General features: G+C 44.8%; 1 protein-coding gene across 4 annotated transcripts; it reads right to left on the minus strand.

Annotated features, from left to right (window-relative positions):
• Positions 1-1,344: 1,344 nt before the first annotated feature.
• Positions 1,345-9,328, minus strand: HEBP2 (heme binding protein 2). Of its 4 annotated transcripts, none has more exons than XM_028121464.2 (4): positions 9,227-9,328; positions 8,572-8,707; positions 7,651-7,831; positions 1,345-1,543 (listed from the first exon to the last, which is right to left on the minus strand). In XM_028121464.2, exons 1-4 carry the CDS (start codon positions 9,326-9,328, stop codon positions 1,345-1,347), a joined length of 618 nt encoding a protein of 205 aa, XP_027977265.1. The 4 variants fall into 4 exon arrangements, with proteins under 4 accessions (XP_027977265.1, XP_087880369.1, XP_087880368.1 ...); XM_088024243.1 differs by having other exon boundaries at positions 7,651-7,833; positions 8,568-8,707; XM_088024242.1 differs by having other exon boundaries at positions 8,536-8,707.
• Between the last annotated feature and the right edge of the window lie 5,553 nt (positions 9,329-14,881).

A 14,881-nucleotide genomic window follows, 5' to 3' on the forward strand; every position in this document is an offset into this window, starting at 1 on the left:
TATCTGTTAACTCAGGCAAAAGACCAGGTGGGCTAAGTAGCCCCTGATGGGAAGTGAAACTACCCGTTCAAGCAAGAAAGACACCGTGTGATTGACCGCAAGAAATGATTGACCTGACCTTTACTGCCCACCTGCGTGTACCCACCAACCTCTGTCCCACATTGTCCTTATATAAATTTGGAAGTGTTTTCAGCATGTAAGATCGTCTTCAGACGCTAGTCCCCGGTCGTCCCAGGGTTGGCCTCACTGAAATAAATTCTTGTTTCACCACCTCTCATCTCCTTGCCTTTGGATTTTGTCAGCGGTGAGTGGCCTAACCTGGTCTGTTTGGGACCCCAGAGTCAGGTGCTCTGGCATCCTTGGGCCCCAGTGATATCTGACATCTCCAGGACCCAATTAGGCACACATTTCAACCTCCTTGATTTTATGGCAACTCATCCTTTTAATAACTATAATCATTTTTATATGACCTCCAGAACTACATGAAATACTTTTTTTTAAAGATTTTATTTATTTATTTGACAGAGAGAGACACAGTGAGAGAGGGGGCACAAGCAGGGGCAGTGGGAGAGGGAGAAGCAGGCTTCCTGCGGATTAGGGAGCCCGATGCGGGGCTCGATCCCAGGACCTGGGATTATGACCTGAGCCAAAGGCAGACGCTTAACAACTGAGCCACTGAGGCGCCCCACTACATGAAATACTTTAAAAGCGGATGTGAATTTTAAAATTACATATTTGTATACATGACTTCAGGAAAGAATATGCCTTTATTGAGTTTAGGAATAGAAGTCCCTAACTTCATAAATTTGTTCTTTGCCATGCAATATTATCGACCCTTTTGGGTACCGTGGGATTTTCTGTTGCGGTGGGGGTGGCTGGGCAGCTGGGGAAGAGGAGACCACAGGGAATGTGACAGGGTCAGGTGCAAAAGAATCTGATTTTTGTTTTCAGCTGAACTTCACCTCGCAAGGCTTCACAGCCTAGCCGTGCCATACAGGATAACTCTTTGGCATTTTTATTGATAATATCTGGAGGGGATAACATCCAAATGACACAAATCCAAGTCAAAAAAGGCAACATGTGAAGAAGGGTCAAGTAACAGGACACTTTCCAGGAACCTCACAGAAATAAACTCCCCCAGAGCTGTGACTGATTGATTCACATGTTTCTAGAATACTGTCCCCTGTTCCCTGTGTATCTAGATAAAGCTTCAAGCATTAAAAGGCACCTTGGAAATAAGCTCAGTTCATCACAGTTCTCTCAGGTAGAGCAACTAGACCTGCATTTTACAGGTAGGTAGTGTTGATGTCTACAGTAAGCAATGGAACTTCCTGGGTTTTTTTCTCATTCATTTTCTTTGGAAGGTTCATTTTTCTGAATCAACCACACTTCATTATTTCTATCAAGCAACTTGAAAGGACTGTTGTAGCCTGCGGTGTAGTAAACCTTCTCATTGAAAACTTTTCCTTCTTCCCTCAAAGTGCTTGCTAATGTCAAAAGTTGTTCTTGATTCTTTTGAGCACTACAGAATCCATCGAAAGTCCTGCGAAGGAGAAAGTAAATAACCGTGAATGATGTTCACGCTGATATAAATGTCAGTCCGAAAAGGGGAGCAGAAGCTGACACGATGAAGGCTGGATCAAGTGCAGCTTCCGCCCCCCACCCGCCAGCAGCCAACCTCCTCTCCTCTGGTTCCCATTCTCAGCGCCACCTCGCCACACACAGAGGGGACCCACGAGGAGGCACATGTCCCAGCTGCTGGCAGGCAGACTTGGAACGTTCACCATCTCGTGCTCTAACTCTTGCTTCTCAGACTTTTCGCGAGCACATACTAATCACCTGGGAATCTTGCTAAAATGCAGATGCAGGTGGGGCCTGAGAATCTGCATTCCTAACAAGCTCCCGATGATGCTGATGCTGCCGGTCAGAGGACCATACAGAAACCCCCTTAGAAGGCTCCCTTTCAGACTTCCAATTTTCTATGGAACAGTTCCCCTCCCCTCCTCTCCTTGGGAAAAGGGTAGGTGCCGCATCATAGATGAATATGATAGAGCTTCGACCCTATGAATTTATAGTCTACTGGAAGAGGGGAACATTTTGGCAGCTCTTTATATACAGCCTGAGAAGAGATTTAACAGAGACAGGATCCATATGCTTGGGAGCCCCAAGGATATGACTGAATCAGGGGTAAGGGATATCATCTGAGTTGGGTCTGGAATAGAGGATGGCTTTGCTGGGCAGGAAAAGGGGAAGGAGAAGAAAAGGAACAGAAGTTCAAAAATACAAAGCATGTTCATAGTGAGGCACAAAATGAGCTCTGAAAGGTGAGTCGGAGCCAGAAAGAAGAATCTTTTATGTCATCTCCAGGCCTTTCGAGATTATTCTGAAGGATGCTGAGCAGAAAAGTAACTTCTTAGGATCCGGGAAAGACAGATGGAAAAGAGACTGGAGGGAAGGAGCAAGGCTGGAGGTTGCTATGGGGATGAGGAAGAAAAGACAGTCAAAAGATTTAAATAAAAAGTGGGAAAAGAGAATAAAAGTTTAAGTATAGATTTTCAAGTACATACAAAACTATCCTGAGGTTAAATTATGACAGCACCCAGACCTAGCTGAGTTGCTGACGTGTAAATATGATGAATTTGATTTTGAAGGTTGAGAATAGGAAACACAGAAAATCACAAATATTCCCAATATACCTTCTTTAGCATAAGTTGTATTATCAATGTGCCAATGGAAAAGCTTAGTCCTACCATTCTTCAGGTAAGATGTAAGCTCTCAAGGGTACACACTATGTGTATTTCATTCAACGATGTTCATGAGGCATCTAGAATTGTTCATGGCATGCAGTATCTTTTAAATCCTCATCGAATAGTATAGGAATCTATGTACACACATGTACATGAAATAAAACATTGAAGATAAATTGATAAAACTTCTAATTTTCAGAATGTTGACTGATAATGATAATTCTGAACCATGTGTTAAGAAATATTTGCCCTCTAAATCTATTATTTCCTTAATGAAGAGCCAACTCATAGTCTGTTCTGCCTAAAGGAAACTTGTTTTCAGATCCTATTTCTGCCCCGAAATCAAATCTCGAACCCCCTAGTTAGAAATCATCTTTTGTTCTCTGAATACATATTGTTCTACAATGATCCCTCATAGCTTTATTCAGTACACAAACATATGATTCTTTTCCCACACACCTGCCTTGCTAGGAGTTGCAGGGTATGAACAGAATGCCATGTTGCAGTATTCTTGAGAAAGTTACAGTTTGTACCTCTATCACTATAATTTAGAATAACAGAACAGAGTGGCTAGCTAACTGGAGAAACTGAGGAAGGCATCACAGAGGAGGGACCATTTGATCCAAGTCCTGAAGCACGAAAGTGGATGCTCCAGGAAGAGGAGAAAGAAAGAGCTAGAACTAGTAGTTAAGGTCAGGTGCACATTTTAACTATTTTACAGAAATTAACTCATTTAGTCTTCATGGCAACCCTATGAGATGGTACTATAACTATACACATTTTACAGATGAAGAGCTTCGGGCAAGAAAATCTGAGGAACCCGCCTGAGGTCACAGCTACAGAGATGTGGAAGGTCCTAGCCACAGCAATCCAATAATGAAAAAACATCCAAATTGGCAAGGAAGAAGTAAAACTTTCACTATTTGCAGATGACATGATAGTATATATAGAAAACCTGAAAGACGCCACAAAAAAACTATTAGATCTGATAAACGAATTCAGTAAAGTTGCAAGATATAAAATCAATTTACAGAAATCTGTTGCATTTCTATATACCAATAATGAAGCAGCAGAGAGAGAAATTAAGGAATCAATCCCATTACAGCTGCACCAAAAACCATAAGATACCTAGATATAAACCTAACCAAAGATGTAAAAGACCTGTACTCTGAAAACTATAAAATACTGATGAAAGGGGTGCTTGGGTGGCTCGGTTGGTTAAGTGTCTGCCTTCGACTCAGGTCATGATCCTGGAGTCCTGGGATTGAGCCCTAAGTCGGGCTCCCTGCTCATTGGGGAGTCAGCTTCTTCCTCTCTCTCTACCTCTCCCCCCACTCGTGCTTTCTCACCCACTCTCTCTCTCTCTCTCAAATAAAGTCTTTTAAAAAAATAAATAAAATACTGATGAAACAAACTGAAGAGGACACAAAGAAATGGAAAGACATTCCATGCTCATGGATTGGAAGAACAAATATTGTTAAAATGTCTACATTGCACAAAGTAATCTACATATTTAATGCAATCCCTATCAAAATACCAAGAGCATTTTTCACAGAGCTTGATCAAACAATCCTAAAGTTTGTATGGAACCACAAAAAACCCCGAATAGTCACAGCCACCTTGAAAAAGAAAAGCAAAGCTGGAGGCATCACAATTTCAGATTTCAAGTTATATTACAAAGTTCTATAATGAAAACAGTATGGTACTGTCACAAAGATAGACACACAGATCAATAGAACAGAATAGAAAACCCAGAAATGAACCCACTATTATATGGTCAGTTAATCTTCGACAAAGGAGGAAAGGACATTCAATGGGATATTGGATTGTCTCTTCAACAAATGGTGTTGGGAAAACTGGAGAGCAACTTGCAAAAGAATAAAATTGGACCACTTTCTTACACCATACACAAAAAGATTCAAAATGGGTTAAAGACCTAAATGTGATACCTGCAACCATGAGGTCCTAAAAGAGGACACAGGCAGTAACTTCTTTCACATTGCCCACAGCAACTTCTTTCTAGATATGTCTCCTAAGGCAAGGGAAACAAAAGCAAAAATAAACTATTGGGACCACATCAAAATAAAAAGCTGCAGAGCGAAGGAAACAACAAAACTAAAAGTCAACCTACAGAATGGGAGAAGATATTTGCAAATGACATATCTGATAAAGGGTTAGTATTCAACATATATAAAGAACTTAGAAAACTCAACACCCAAAAAACAAATCCAATTAAAAAACGGGCAGAAGACATGAACAGACATTTCTCCAAAGAAGATATACAGATGGCCAACAGACACATGAAAAGATGCTCAATATCACTTATCAGGGAAATGCAAATCAAAACTACAATGGGATACCACCTCACACCTGTAAGAATGGCTAAAATCAACACAAGAAACAGCAGGTGTTGGCGAGGATGTGGAGAAAGGGTGCTGCTGGTGGGAATGCAAACTGGTGCAGCCACTCTTGAAAACAGTATGGAGGTTCCTCAAAAAGTTAAAAACAAAACAACAACAATAACAAAAACACTCTATGATCCAGCAATTGCACTACTAGGTATTTACCCAAAGAATACAAAAATACTAAATCAAAGGGACACATGTGCCCTGATGTTTACAGCCGCATTATCTACAACAGCTAAAACATGGAAACAGCCCAAGTGTCCATCGATGGGTGAATGGATAAAGAAGATGTACCATATATACACAATGGAATATTACTCAGCTATAAAAAGAATGAAATCTTGCCATCTGCAACGACATGGATGGAACTAGAGAGTATTATGCTAAACAAAATAAGTTAGTCAGAGAAAGATGAACACCATGTGACTTCACTCATATGTGGAATTTAAGAAACAAAATAAATGAGCAAAGGGGAAAAAAAAGAGAGGCAAACCAAGAAACAGACTCTTAACTCTAGAGAACAAACTGGTGGTTCCCAAAGGGGAGGTCAGTGGGGGATGGGTGAAACAGGTGATGGGAGGAAGGAGGGCACTTGTCGTGGTGAGCTCCAGGTGATGGAGGGAAGTGTTGAATCCCCTGAAACTAAGAGGACACTGTATGGTGACTAACTGGAATTGAAATAAAAACTTAAGAAAAAAAGAGAGATGTGGAAGAACACGGGCTGCTCGGGGAAGGGTGGGAAGGTCAGTGGAACGTAGCTAGTGGGAGACACGGTTGGGCCACATTATAAAAGGCATTGTGAACAGTCTGAACTTCACCCTGAAGCAAATGGAAAGTCACAGAGATTTTTAGTGAAGTCACGGGGTGGGGTTTTTGTCTTGCTGCTGTGGTGGTAAGAAAGACCATGGGTACCCGTGTGGAGCACGAGAGGAAGAAAATGGTGGGCAGGTTACTCCCAGCAGTTGGGAGGCCACTGAAGTGCAGCAGTCAAGACCTGAGAAGAATAGACATCCGAACGTCTACCGAGTGTCAGGCACTGTGCCAAGCACTGGGGCACACAGAGATGACTGAGGTGTGGTTCCTAGAGGATGAGGACCTGAGGAAGTCACAGGGAAGGGGAGAGGGAACAGAGTCATGGATCATTTCCAAGGAGCCTGGACTGGATCTGGTAACCAGTTGTCAGGGATGGGTTCGCTGATGGTGGCCTTGGAGGTCCTTGCCAGGGATGCTGTCTGGCTGATGAAGCCCTTTGCTGAGACAGGCAAGAGAAGATCACTGCTTACATACATTGAGAACTGGGGGAAGGCTCATTTGTAGAGCTGTTGAGTTTGATCCCCACCTACCTCTCATGGAAATGTCCAGCAAGTAGGGTAATTGGGGCTGGAGACACTAAATTTTGAGAGTCACTGGACACATGTAGTTGAAGCTTTATAAACAGATCACCCAGAGCAAGTCTGCTATGACCTGGGGGTCAATGCAGGGCATCAACAGCGCTTCCTGGGTGAGAGTGAGGAACAGGAGAAGAATGGCAAGAGAGTGACTTTCTGAGACTGAACAGGATGGCTCAGCATCAAGAGAACAGACGGGTCAATACACGAAGGCTGCAGGGGTCACACAGACAAGAGCTGCCATCACGTGCCAAAGGCAAGGGCACAGCCAAGGGTGACGAGGGCAGCCCCAAGGAGATGGTATGGCCTCTCCCAGACTGTGGTGGTCTGAGGAGCCTGTGGAAAGAGAGACAGACAGACAGATTCCTTTAACAGGTGGGTGGTGACAAGAAGGAGAGAAAGGAATAAAGCAACACCAGTATGAGACTGTTACCATGTTCTGTGCGTGTTTTACATTTCATCAGAGAGAATTTAAGAATGTGTCAAACCGGTACCGGAAGCCTGAAACAGTATAAGGAACCACTCAATGAACAGAGGCAATGACTGCATGAAGCAGCTAGCATCCCTCGGGCTGGGGAACGCAGGAAGGGTCCGGGGCTATCAGAACCTTGAAGCTGGGGGGCGCCTGGGTGGCTCAGTTGTTAAGCGTCTGCCTTCGGCTCAGGTCATGATCCCAGAGTCTGGGATCCCAGAGCCCCGCATCGGGCTCCCTGCTTGTGTTCCCTCTCTCCGGTGTCTCCCTCTGTCAAATACATAAATAAAATCTTAAAAAAAAAAAAAAAAACCTAGAAGCTGGGAGGAGGAGGAGTACGCTGCACTGTGTGTTACGATTCTTGTTCGGGTTTACCTCAACGGCAGGTTGAGAATAATGTGCACTGTGTCTTAGTTGTGGAAAGGATGCAACAAACTCTTCATTACATGAATTGATTATATCTTGCAGTAGACCCTTAGGAACACACAAAACTGAGCCAGGAGGAAAACACCACAAAATGCATTAGACCTCTTTTTTTACAGAAGGGTGAAAAGCCTGCTGAAATTGCAGAGGAGCTCAACTGAGAGCAGGCAAGGAAAAGTAGCAGTCAGCAGGGCTATAAATTACCTACCACTTACCGGACAAACACAGTCATTTCAGCTCTGTCTTCAATGAAGACATCTGACTCTGAAGGCCTGGGCGGATCAGATTGCTGTTCAGAGGGGATGTACAGGGAAATGGTAATGATAGACTCGCTGAAAGGACCGGAACCGGGCTCCACATAGCTTGTTACCGGGGCTGTCATCTTTATCTTCATCTCTGGACCATAAAATAATATATTTAAATACTGTGAAAAGATCATGAAAGCAGATTTAGCGTATTTGACTACTTCTAAAAATTTAACCTACTATCTTTTTTGATCTGAGTTTCCTGACTTACTTTATGCTACTGACATAAAATTTACCTTTGAGATAATTTTCATATTAAAAAATAAGGGGGGCAGAATGATTCAATTATCCACTGGCCACATTAAACACTTTCTGTACTACTAATATTTTTGGTTAATAAATTCTAGTTTTAGGAATAGAAGGGAAAATTAGAGACCGTATAGTCCAGCCTATTCTTTAATTTTTTTTTTTTTACAATTCGGAAACTGAGATCCCATAGGCTAAGTGACCTGCTAAAGCATAAATAGCGTCAGAGCCCGAACCAGACGTCTTGAGACCCTTGATCTTGGGTTCTTAGTACCTTCCTGCCTCCTGATCACTCTTAACCTACCAGTCACCAAATTACCTCGAAGCATTAGCCATGAAAAGGACTTAACACTAGTTACACAGAGGCCCAGTTCATCCAGCAGAAACAGACAATAGAGGTTGAAAAGCACTACCCTCCTCTAGACTCTGCTAAGGGTCCTGAGCAGAGTCCTTGTCTTCAAACATTTAAGTCTTCGATGATCTCATTTTTCTATTCTAAAGTATATCTCTTTAATAACCTAAAACGCAAGATAAGCCCGGGGACTCAACCACAATATAAATAATTATAAGGTAAATCGTCTTCACCTTTCTCATTTTTGCCTTGAATGTAACCATTCAGCTTTGTAAAACCAGTCTGGATGGCTGAATCCCAGTCCATGGACTCAACGGAAGTGCTGACCCACTTGGCTGGTCCATAATGCCGGATCTCATAACTTCCGGGCTAAAATGGAACAGAGAAAACTGAGGGAAGCAATTCTAAAAAGGCAGGACGTGAAAGGCAACAGTACAGGTGGCTTGATCTCGGGTCCACCTGGATGGACCCCTGGTTCTGGTTCCTTAGGACCTGGCAGGGCCCCTTCCCCGAGGTTCCCATCCCTGGATTAGAGACGCTGGGGGCCTCTGCCCCACACGCAGGGGTGGGGGGTCGGTAAGACCTAGCATCTGTTACGTCCTCTGGGCCGGGAGGGTCCCACCGCGGGCTCTGGGACCTGATCAATTCCTTTTTCTTTTTTAACCTCAAAAGAAACCGAGATGTGGCCAGTTGAGATGGAGATGTAGCCATAACCTAGGGTTATGGCTAACCGACCGAATTTCCCCATCTGGGCAGGAACGGAGCTGGGGACCCAGGCAACTTTAAAAAATTGAACTTTTTACTTAAATCTGCGGGACCCTCCGGCTCCACTGCAAGTCACCCGGCGCGCTCTGGCCTGCACCGTCCGCGCCCGCGGGAGGCGCCTACCTGGGGGCCCGCGTCCTCCGGCGCCGTCCAGCCCGGCGTCTCCACGGCTTGGGCCGCCGCGCGCTCGGCTGTCGCGGGCTCGGGCTCCAGCACCTCGGCCATGGGCGGCGCCGACGCTCCGAGAGGGGGGCGGCGAGAGGCTGGCGAGAGGATCAGGACGGGGCCGCCCCGCTGCGAGTGCGCGCCGCTCCCGCCTGCCCGGTTGCGAGTCCCCGCCCCGGCGCTGCCCGGAGCCCCAGTCACCCTGCCGACGCGCGCCCCTCCTCCCCGCAGTGCGGGGGACCGAGTCCGCAGGAGCCGGTCCGCGCCTGGGCCGGGAGGGGGCGCTACGACCGCAAGCCCGCCCCCTCCCCTTCCGATTCCCGCTCGGGCAGCTCCCGCGGGGCCGCGCCCCCCTTGCAGAGTTACCCCCCTGCAGCGGTGAGGGCCGGAGACAGGACTGCAGGGTGCGCTTAGGCCGGGCGTTCTTTGGGAGTCCCTCCCGTCCCCGGACCTTGTTTTCAAATTAACCGGCGCACAAAGGTGTCCACTGTGGGAGTCGGGGGTGGAGGACTCAGTAACCGGCTTGCGGGGTTTCTGCTGTAACCGGTTTGGGAACCTCTCCGCGGCTCCACCCGCGCAGGGAGCCGGTTTAGACTAGTCCCGGGGAGTGGCGTGAGCGCGGTCCGCACCCTGGGTGCCCTCAGTGGAAGGCGGGAGGGCGCCTGCTCGCTGGGTGGGAAGGTGGGCGGGCTGCCGACTGGGACCTTGGCTGTACCTTCTGACACCCCTGTGGGCCCAGGGCTCCATGCGCGAGTCGGATCCGGGGCCCAGCCAGGGACGTGAGGCTATACTCACCCCTAGAAGGTGTCCAAGGTGCCCAGCATCCATCAAGGTCCGTCGCGGGAGGAGGTAGATGGGGCTACAGTCATGCCTAGAGAGAATCTTCAACTGTCCTGGTTTATTGACCTTTGCCTGAAAGGATCCCAGAACCTGAGTTGGTCGCACTAGAACTATCAGGCTGGGGGGAGGGAGGTGAAAGGGGGGCAGAGAAATGGGGGGTAGAGCGACAGGATTCTAGTGCCTTGGAAACTATTTGGTTAGATTTATTTCTTATTTTTCCTAAGAGATTTATTGAGATATATAATTCACACACCATAAAATTCGCCCATTTAATGTGTACCATTTAGTGTTTTAGTATATTCACAGTTGTGCGACCATCACTACAATAAATTTTAGAGCATTGTTATCACCTCTCCCCCCACCCCAAACCCCATAATCTTTAGCCATCGCTCCCCAATTCCCCATCCCCCAGCCCTAGGCAACTACTAATCTGCCCTCTGTCTCTATAGGTTTGCTTATTCTGACATTTCATATAAATGAAACAATGCAGTGCCTTAATCTGTGAGGCTACTGTAACAAAATATCACACTCTCGGGGCTTATAAGCAACAGAATCTTATTTCTCAAGGTTCCGGAGGCTGGAAGTCCAAGCTCAGAATGCCAGCAAGTTCGGAGCAGGCCCTTCTCCCAGTGGCAGGCTGCTGGTGGGGTCCTCATGAGGTGGAAGGGGCAAGGCAGCTCCACCCACCCTTCTCTAAGGGCACTAATCCCATTCATGAGGGAGTCTGCCCTCCTGACCTATCACCTCCCAAAGGCCCACCTCCTAATACCACCACATTGAGCATTTGGTTTTAAAAACGTGAGTTTTGAGGGGGTGAGAGCATACAGACCATATAGGATACAGCATGTGGTCCTTTATTGCTGGCTTCTTTCACTTAGCAAAATGTTTCAGGTTTCATCCATGTTTTAGCATGTATCAGTGCTTCATTCCTTTTTGTGGCTGAGAATATTCCATTGGATAAATATTTTTCATCGGTTGATGGACATTTGAGTTGTTTCAAGCTTTGGGCTATTATGAATGATGCTGCCACAAACATTTGTGTCCAGGTTTCTGTATGGACATGTTTTCATTTCTCTTGAGTGAATTCCCAGGAGTGGGGTTTGCTGGGTCCAATGGTAACATGATGTTTAACTTTTTGAGGAATAGCCAGACTGTTTTCTAAAGTGTACCTTTTTAGCGTTCCATCAGCAGGCTGTGAGCACTCTGTTCCTCCACACTCGCCAATGCTTGTTATCACCTGACTTTTTGATTATAGCCATCTTATTGTTGTGTGCCTGGTGTAAAAAAAAAAAAAAGGTTTTTTTGAGATATGATTCATGTAACGTAAAATTCACCACTTTAAAGTGTACAATTCAGTGGGTTTTAGTGTTTTCAGTGTGGTGTACAACCACCATCACCAATTCCAGAACATTCCATCACTCCAAAAAGAAACCTCCATACAATTGAGTCGTCACTCCCAATCTCCAACACCTCCCAGCGCCTAGGAGGTGATTCACTAATTTATTTTCTATCTCTGTGGATCTGCCCATTCCGGACATTTCATGTAAGTGGAATATAATATGTGTTCTTTTGTGACCGACATCTTTCTCATAGGGCAATGTCTTTGGGAGTCATCCGTGTTGTAGCATGTATCAGCACTTCATTCTTTTTTATTGCTGAAGACTATCCCATTGTGTGATTCTACTGCTTTTAAAGCAATTGATGTTCTCTTTTTTCCTTTCCCCTTCCCTACCCTAACAAGTGGGCAGTGGCCTGTGGACACATGACACTCACTAGTATTTACATCAAATCTGTTATTATGCGGAGCTAAGTTTGAATTCTTTAGTGAAGGCTAAATAATGAATTTTGACTGAATTTTTTATTTTTTAAAAAATTTTTAAAATCTTTTTTTAAAAGATTTTATTTATTTATTTGAGAGAGAGAATGAGAGAGAGAGAAAGAGAGCATGAGAAGGGTGGAGGGTCAGAGGGAAAAGCAGGCTCCCTGATGAGCAGGGAGCCGGACATGGGACTGGATCCCGGGACTCCAGGATCATGACCTGAGCCAAAAGCAGTCGCTTAACCAACTAAGCCACCCAAGCGCCCTTGACTGATTTTTTAAAAACAGCCTGATCATTTTAACTTCTATCACATGTGATCCACTGCTTAGGTGACTTTGCAAAGTTGGGAATATAATTTTACTTCGCAGAAAGTTTTAAGAATAAAGGAAATAATGCCGTTGTTTAAGATTCCTGTTGTTCTTTTCATCTGCAGAGTACCTTTTAGAGTTATCAATGCCTTCTTTCGGGGTGGGGGGAGCATTTTCTTTGTAGAAAAGCTGAGGCTAAATTTGGAGACGTTCATTTAATAGGGTGTGGAATGTACAATTAATGAAGATAACAGCAGGTGACTCAGCTGAGTTATCTATATTTATAAGGTGATAATTAGCCATGTACAAGAACAAAAGGCGGGAAAGAAAAGGAGTTATTTCAGAATAATAGGGATTCCGGTTTAGCATGAATTTAATGAAATTCAGAAGGCTCAAGTTTTATGCCCATATGTCAAAATAATCTAGCTAGTTTTCTTGTTGGTTAATTATGGTAAAATTGTTCTAATAATGCATATTTAATCAATGTTTGTGTGACATTATGCAGAAGATATTCTATTGAAGATTTACAGCACATGCGGTGGCACCATGGGGCTGGGTTCTGAGAACAGGTGCCTCCATTTCACCCCAGCAGGGGAGGGAGCCTGCAGAGCCCTGCAGCAGTGACCACAGCCCGTTCTCATTCTTTGCAGTAGCTTTGTTCTATAAAGTCACCGCGAGGGACGCCTGGGTGGCTCAGTCAGCTAAGCGTCTGCCTTGGGCACCGGTCATGATCCCAATCCTGGGATCGAGCCCCACATCGGGCTCCCTGCTCAGTGGGGAACCTGCTTCTCCCTCTCCCTCTGCCCCTCCCCCTGCTTGTGCTCTCTCTCTGACAAATAAATAAATAAAATCTTAAAAAAAAATAAAGTCGCCATGAACATTGAATTAATGAATCCTGAACTATTTATTGCTTCTAGAGGAAATACAGAGTTAGGTTCCTGTGAGCCTCGGGTCACAATATTTTTGTCAACCAATCACTACATAACCTTGTTTTATAGGTGTTATTGGATAAAGATACCTTATTTAATAGATATTGTTGGTTCATGAACATTGAACTCATCACCAACAACACTGTAACTCGGACTTCAATGAAGCTGATAAAACACACATATCTCCTCCAAAAGGCACATCCCAGCCTTCCTGCCCTCAGGCAAGGAGACAGCACTTCACTGCTTTGCTCCGAGGCCATTTTAAGCAACAAAATCAACAAGAAGCACAAAAAAGCAAAAAACCATGGAACCAAATAGACTGCAAAAAGGACACTTGTTTACTGTATGGGAGCTGAAACTAGAAGGCAGAGCTCCGCCTTATTTGACCCCAGCCAGGAATATGTGCATACAGTGGCTAGAATTTCTCACTACTCTACACATGCAGATGTCCACCAGTGACCAAGAAGGTGCTGTGAGCATTAAGTTTGGAGTTCTAAATATAGACCAACAAGTTGGTGAACTTGCACATACAGAATCTGTGAATGAGGAGGATCAATTGTAAATGCTTCCTGCAGTAAGTCACACAAGTCACTTCCATCCATATTTCATTGACCAAAGCAAATCATAGGCCTTGATTAACCTCAAGAGGATGGGAAAGTGCGATCACACTGTGCTCTCAAGGAAGAGTTCAACTATTTGAGAGAATTGCTAATGTTCATTACTGATATCATTTAGTCGTTCATTGATTAGTCCATCCTTGTGGCAGATTTTCTTTCCCAAAGATAGTGGCCATATTATCTCCCATCCAACATGCTGTCCTTATGTGACTTTGCTACATCCCCACCCCCCATCAAGAGATAGAGGTCTATGCTTCCTTTCCTTGAAATGGGGCAGGTCTGTGACTCCAGGAGAAGTCACCATGTGTGACTTCTGAGGCTAGATCATTAAGGACTTCCACCTGATTTTCTTTGGGACAATTACTCTTAAAACCCAACAACCATGCTGAAGGGAAGCCCAAGCAGCTTGCCCTGTGTCCGGCTGATAAATGGCATTGACCCCGACCCATGTGAGTGACCATGTGTTCAGACAGTGCCAACTCCCCACCATTGAGTCACCACCAGACATCGTCGATTTTTCCAAGCTGGGCCCCAGAGGTCAGAGGGCGGACACAAGCTGTCCCTGCAGTACCCACAGAATCTGGGAGCAGAATTAAATGGTTACTTTTTTATGCCACTAAGTTTGGGGTGATATGTTTTTGGGGATAATAACTGAAAAAGTACCTTCTATGTATAGTGCTATAGTAGATATTGGTGGGTTTTAGTAATGCATAACATGTGTTTCTAGTCTTCACCTATTGTGCAGTCAGGTCATTGTTTACTCTGGGGCCATTCCTGCACCCATAGCATAATGACATATTTGGTCTTTTTAGAGTTGCCACTATCTCAAATATGGTAACTGTAAAATGGGTAGCAACTCAGTAGTCTAACAGGAAGTGTAACCTTTGAATTTGCTTGTCTTCTTCTTTAGTTTTGGTGAGAATTATAATACTCATCCATCATTGAGATGCAAGCCAACCCACTGAAGCTCCTCTTACACTAAGCACTTTGCTCAGGGCCTGACACATAATTGTTTGATAAATGTTGAATGAATACCAGTCAGAATTTATCAGATGCATTGATAGTGACTGAGTGTTTTCAGGAGCACCTGTGAACCACCT

The sequence above is a fragment of the Eumetopias jubatus genome, unplaced genomic scaffold (genome assembly GCF_037043125.1).
Source record: "Eumetopias jubatus isolate StellerSeaLion01/CBP00866 unplaced genomic scaffold, mEumJub1_p1.0 scaffold_6, whole genome shotgun sequence".
Taxonomy (NCBI): Eukaryota; Metazoa; Chordata; class Mammalia; order Carnivora; family Otariidae; genus Eumetopias; species Eumetopias jubatus.

What these genes read in the sequence shown, in the direction of transcription:
- HEBP2 (XM_088024242.1), bottom strand. Translation starts at nt 9,328, where the DNA reads ATGGCCGAGGTGCTGGAGCCCGAGCCCGCGACAGCCGAGCGCGCGGCG. An exon ending in CGGAGGACGCGGGCCCCCAG is followed by an intron (nt 8,708 to 9,226) that starts GTAGGCGCCTCC and finishes GTTCCATTTTAG; the next exon opens with CCCGGAAGTTATGAGATCCG. An exon ending in GAAATGACTGTGTTTGTCCG is followed by an intron (nt 1,544 to 7,650) that starts GTAAGTGGTAGG and finishes TCTCCTTCGCAG; the next exon opens with GACTTTCGATGGATTCTGTA.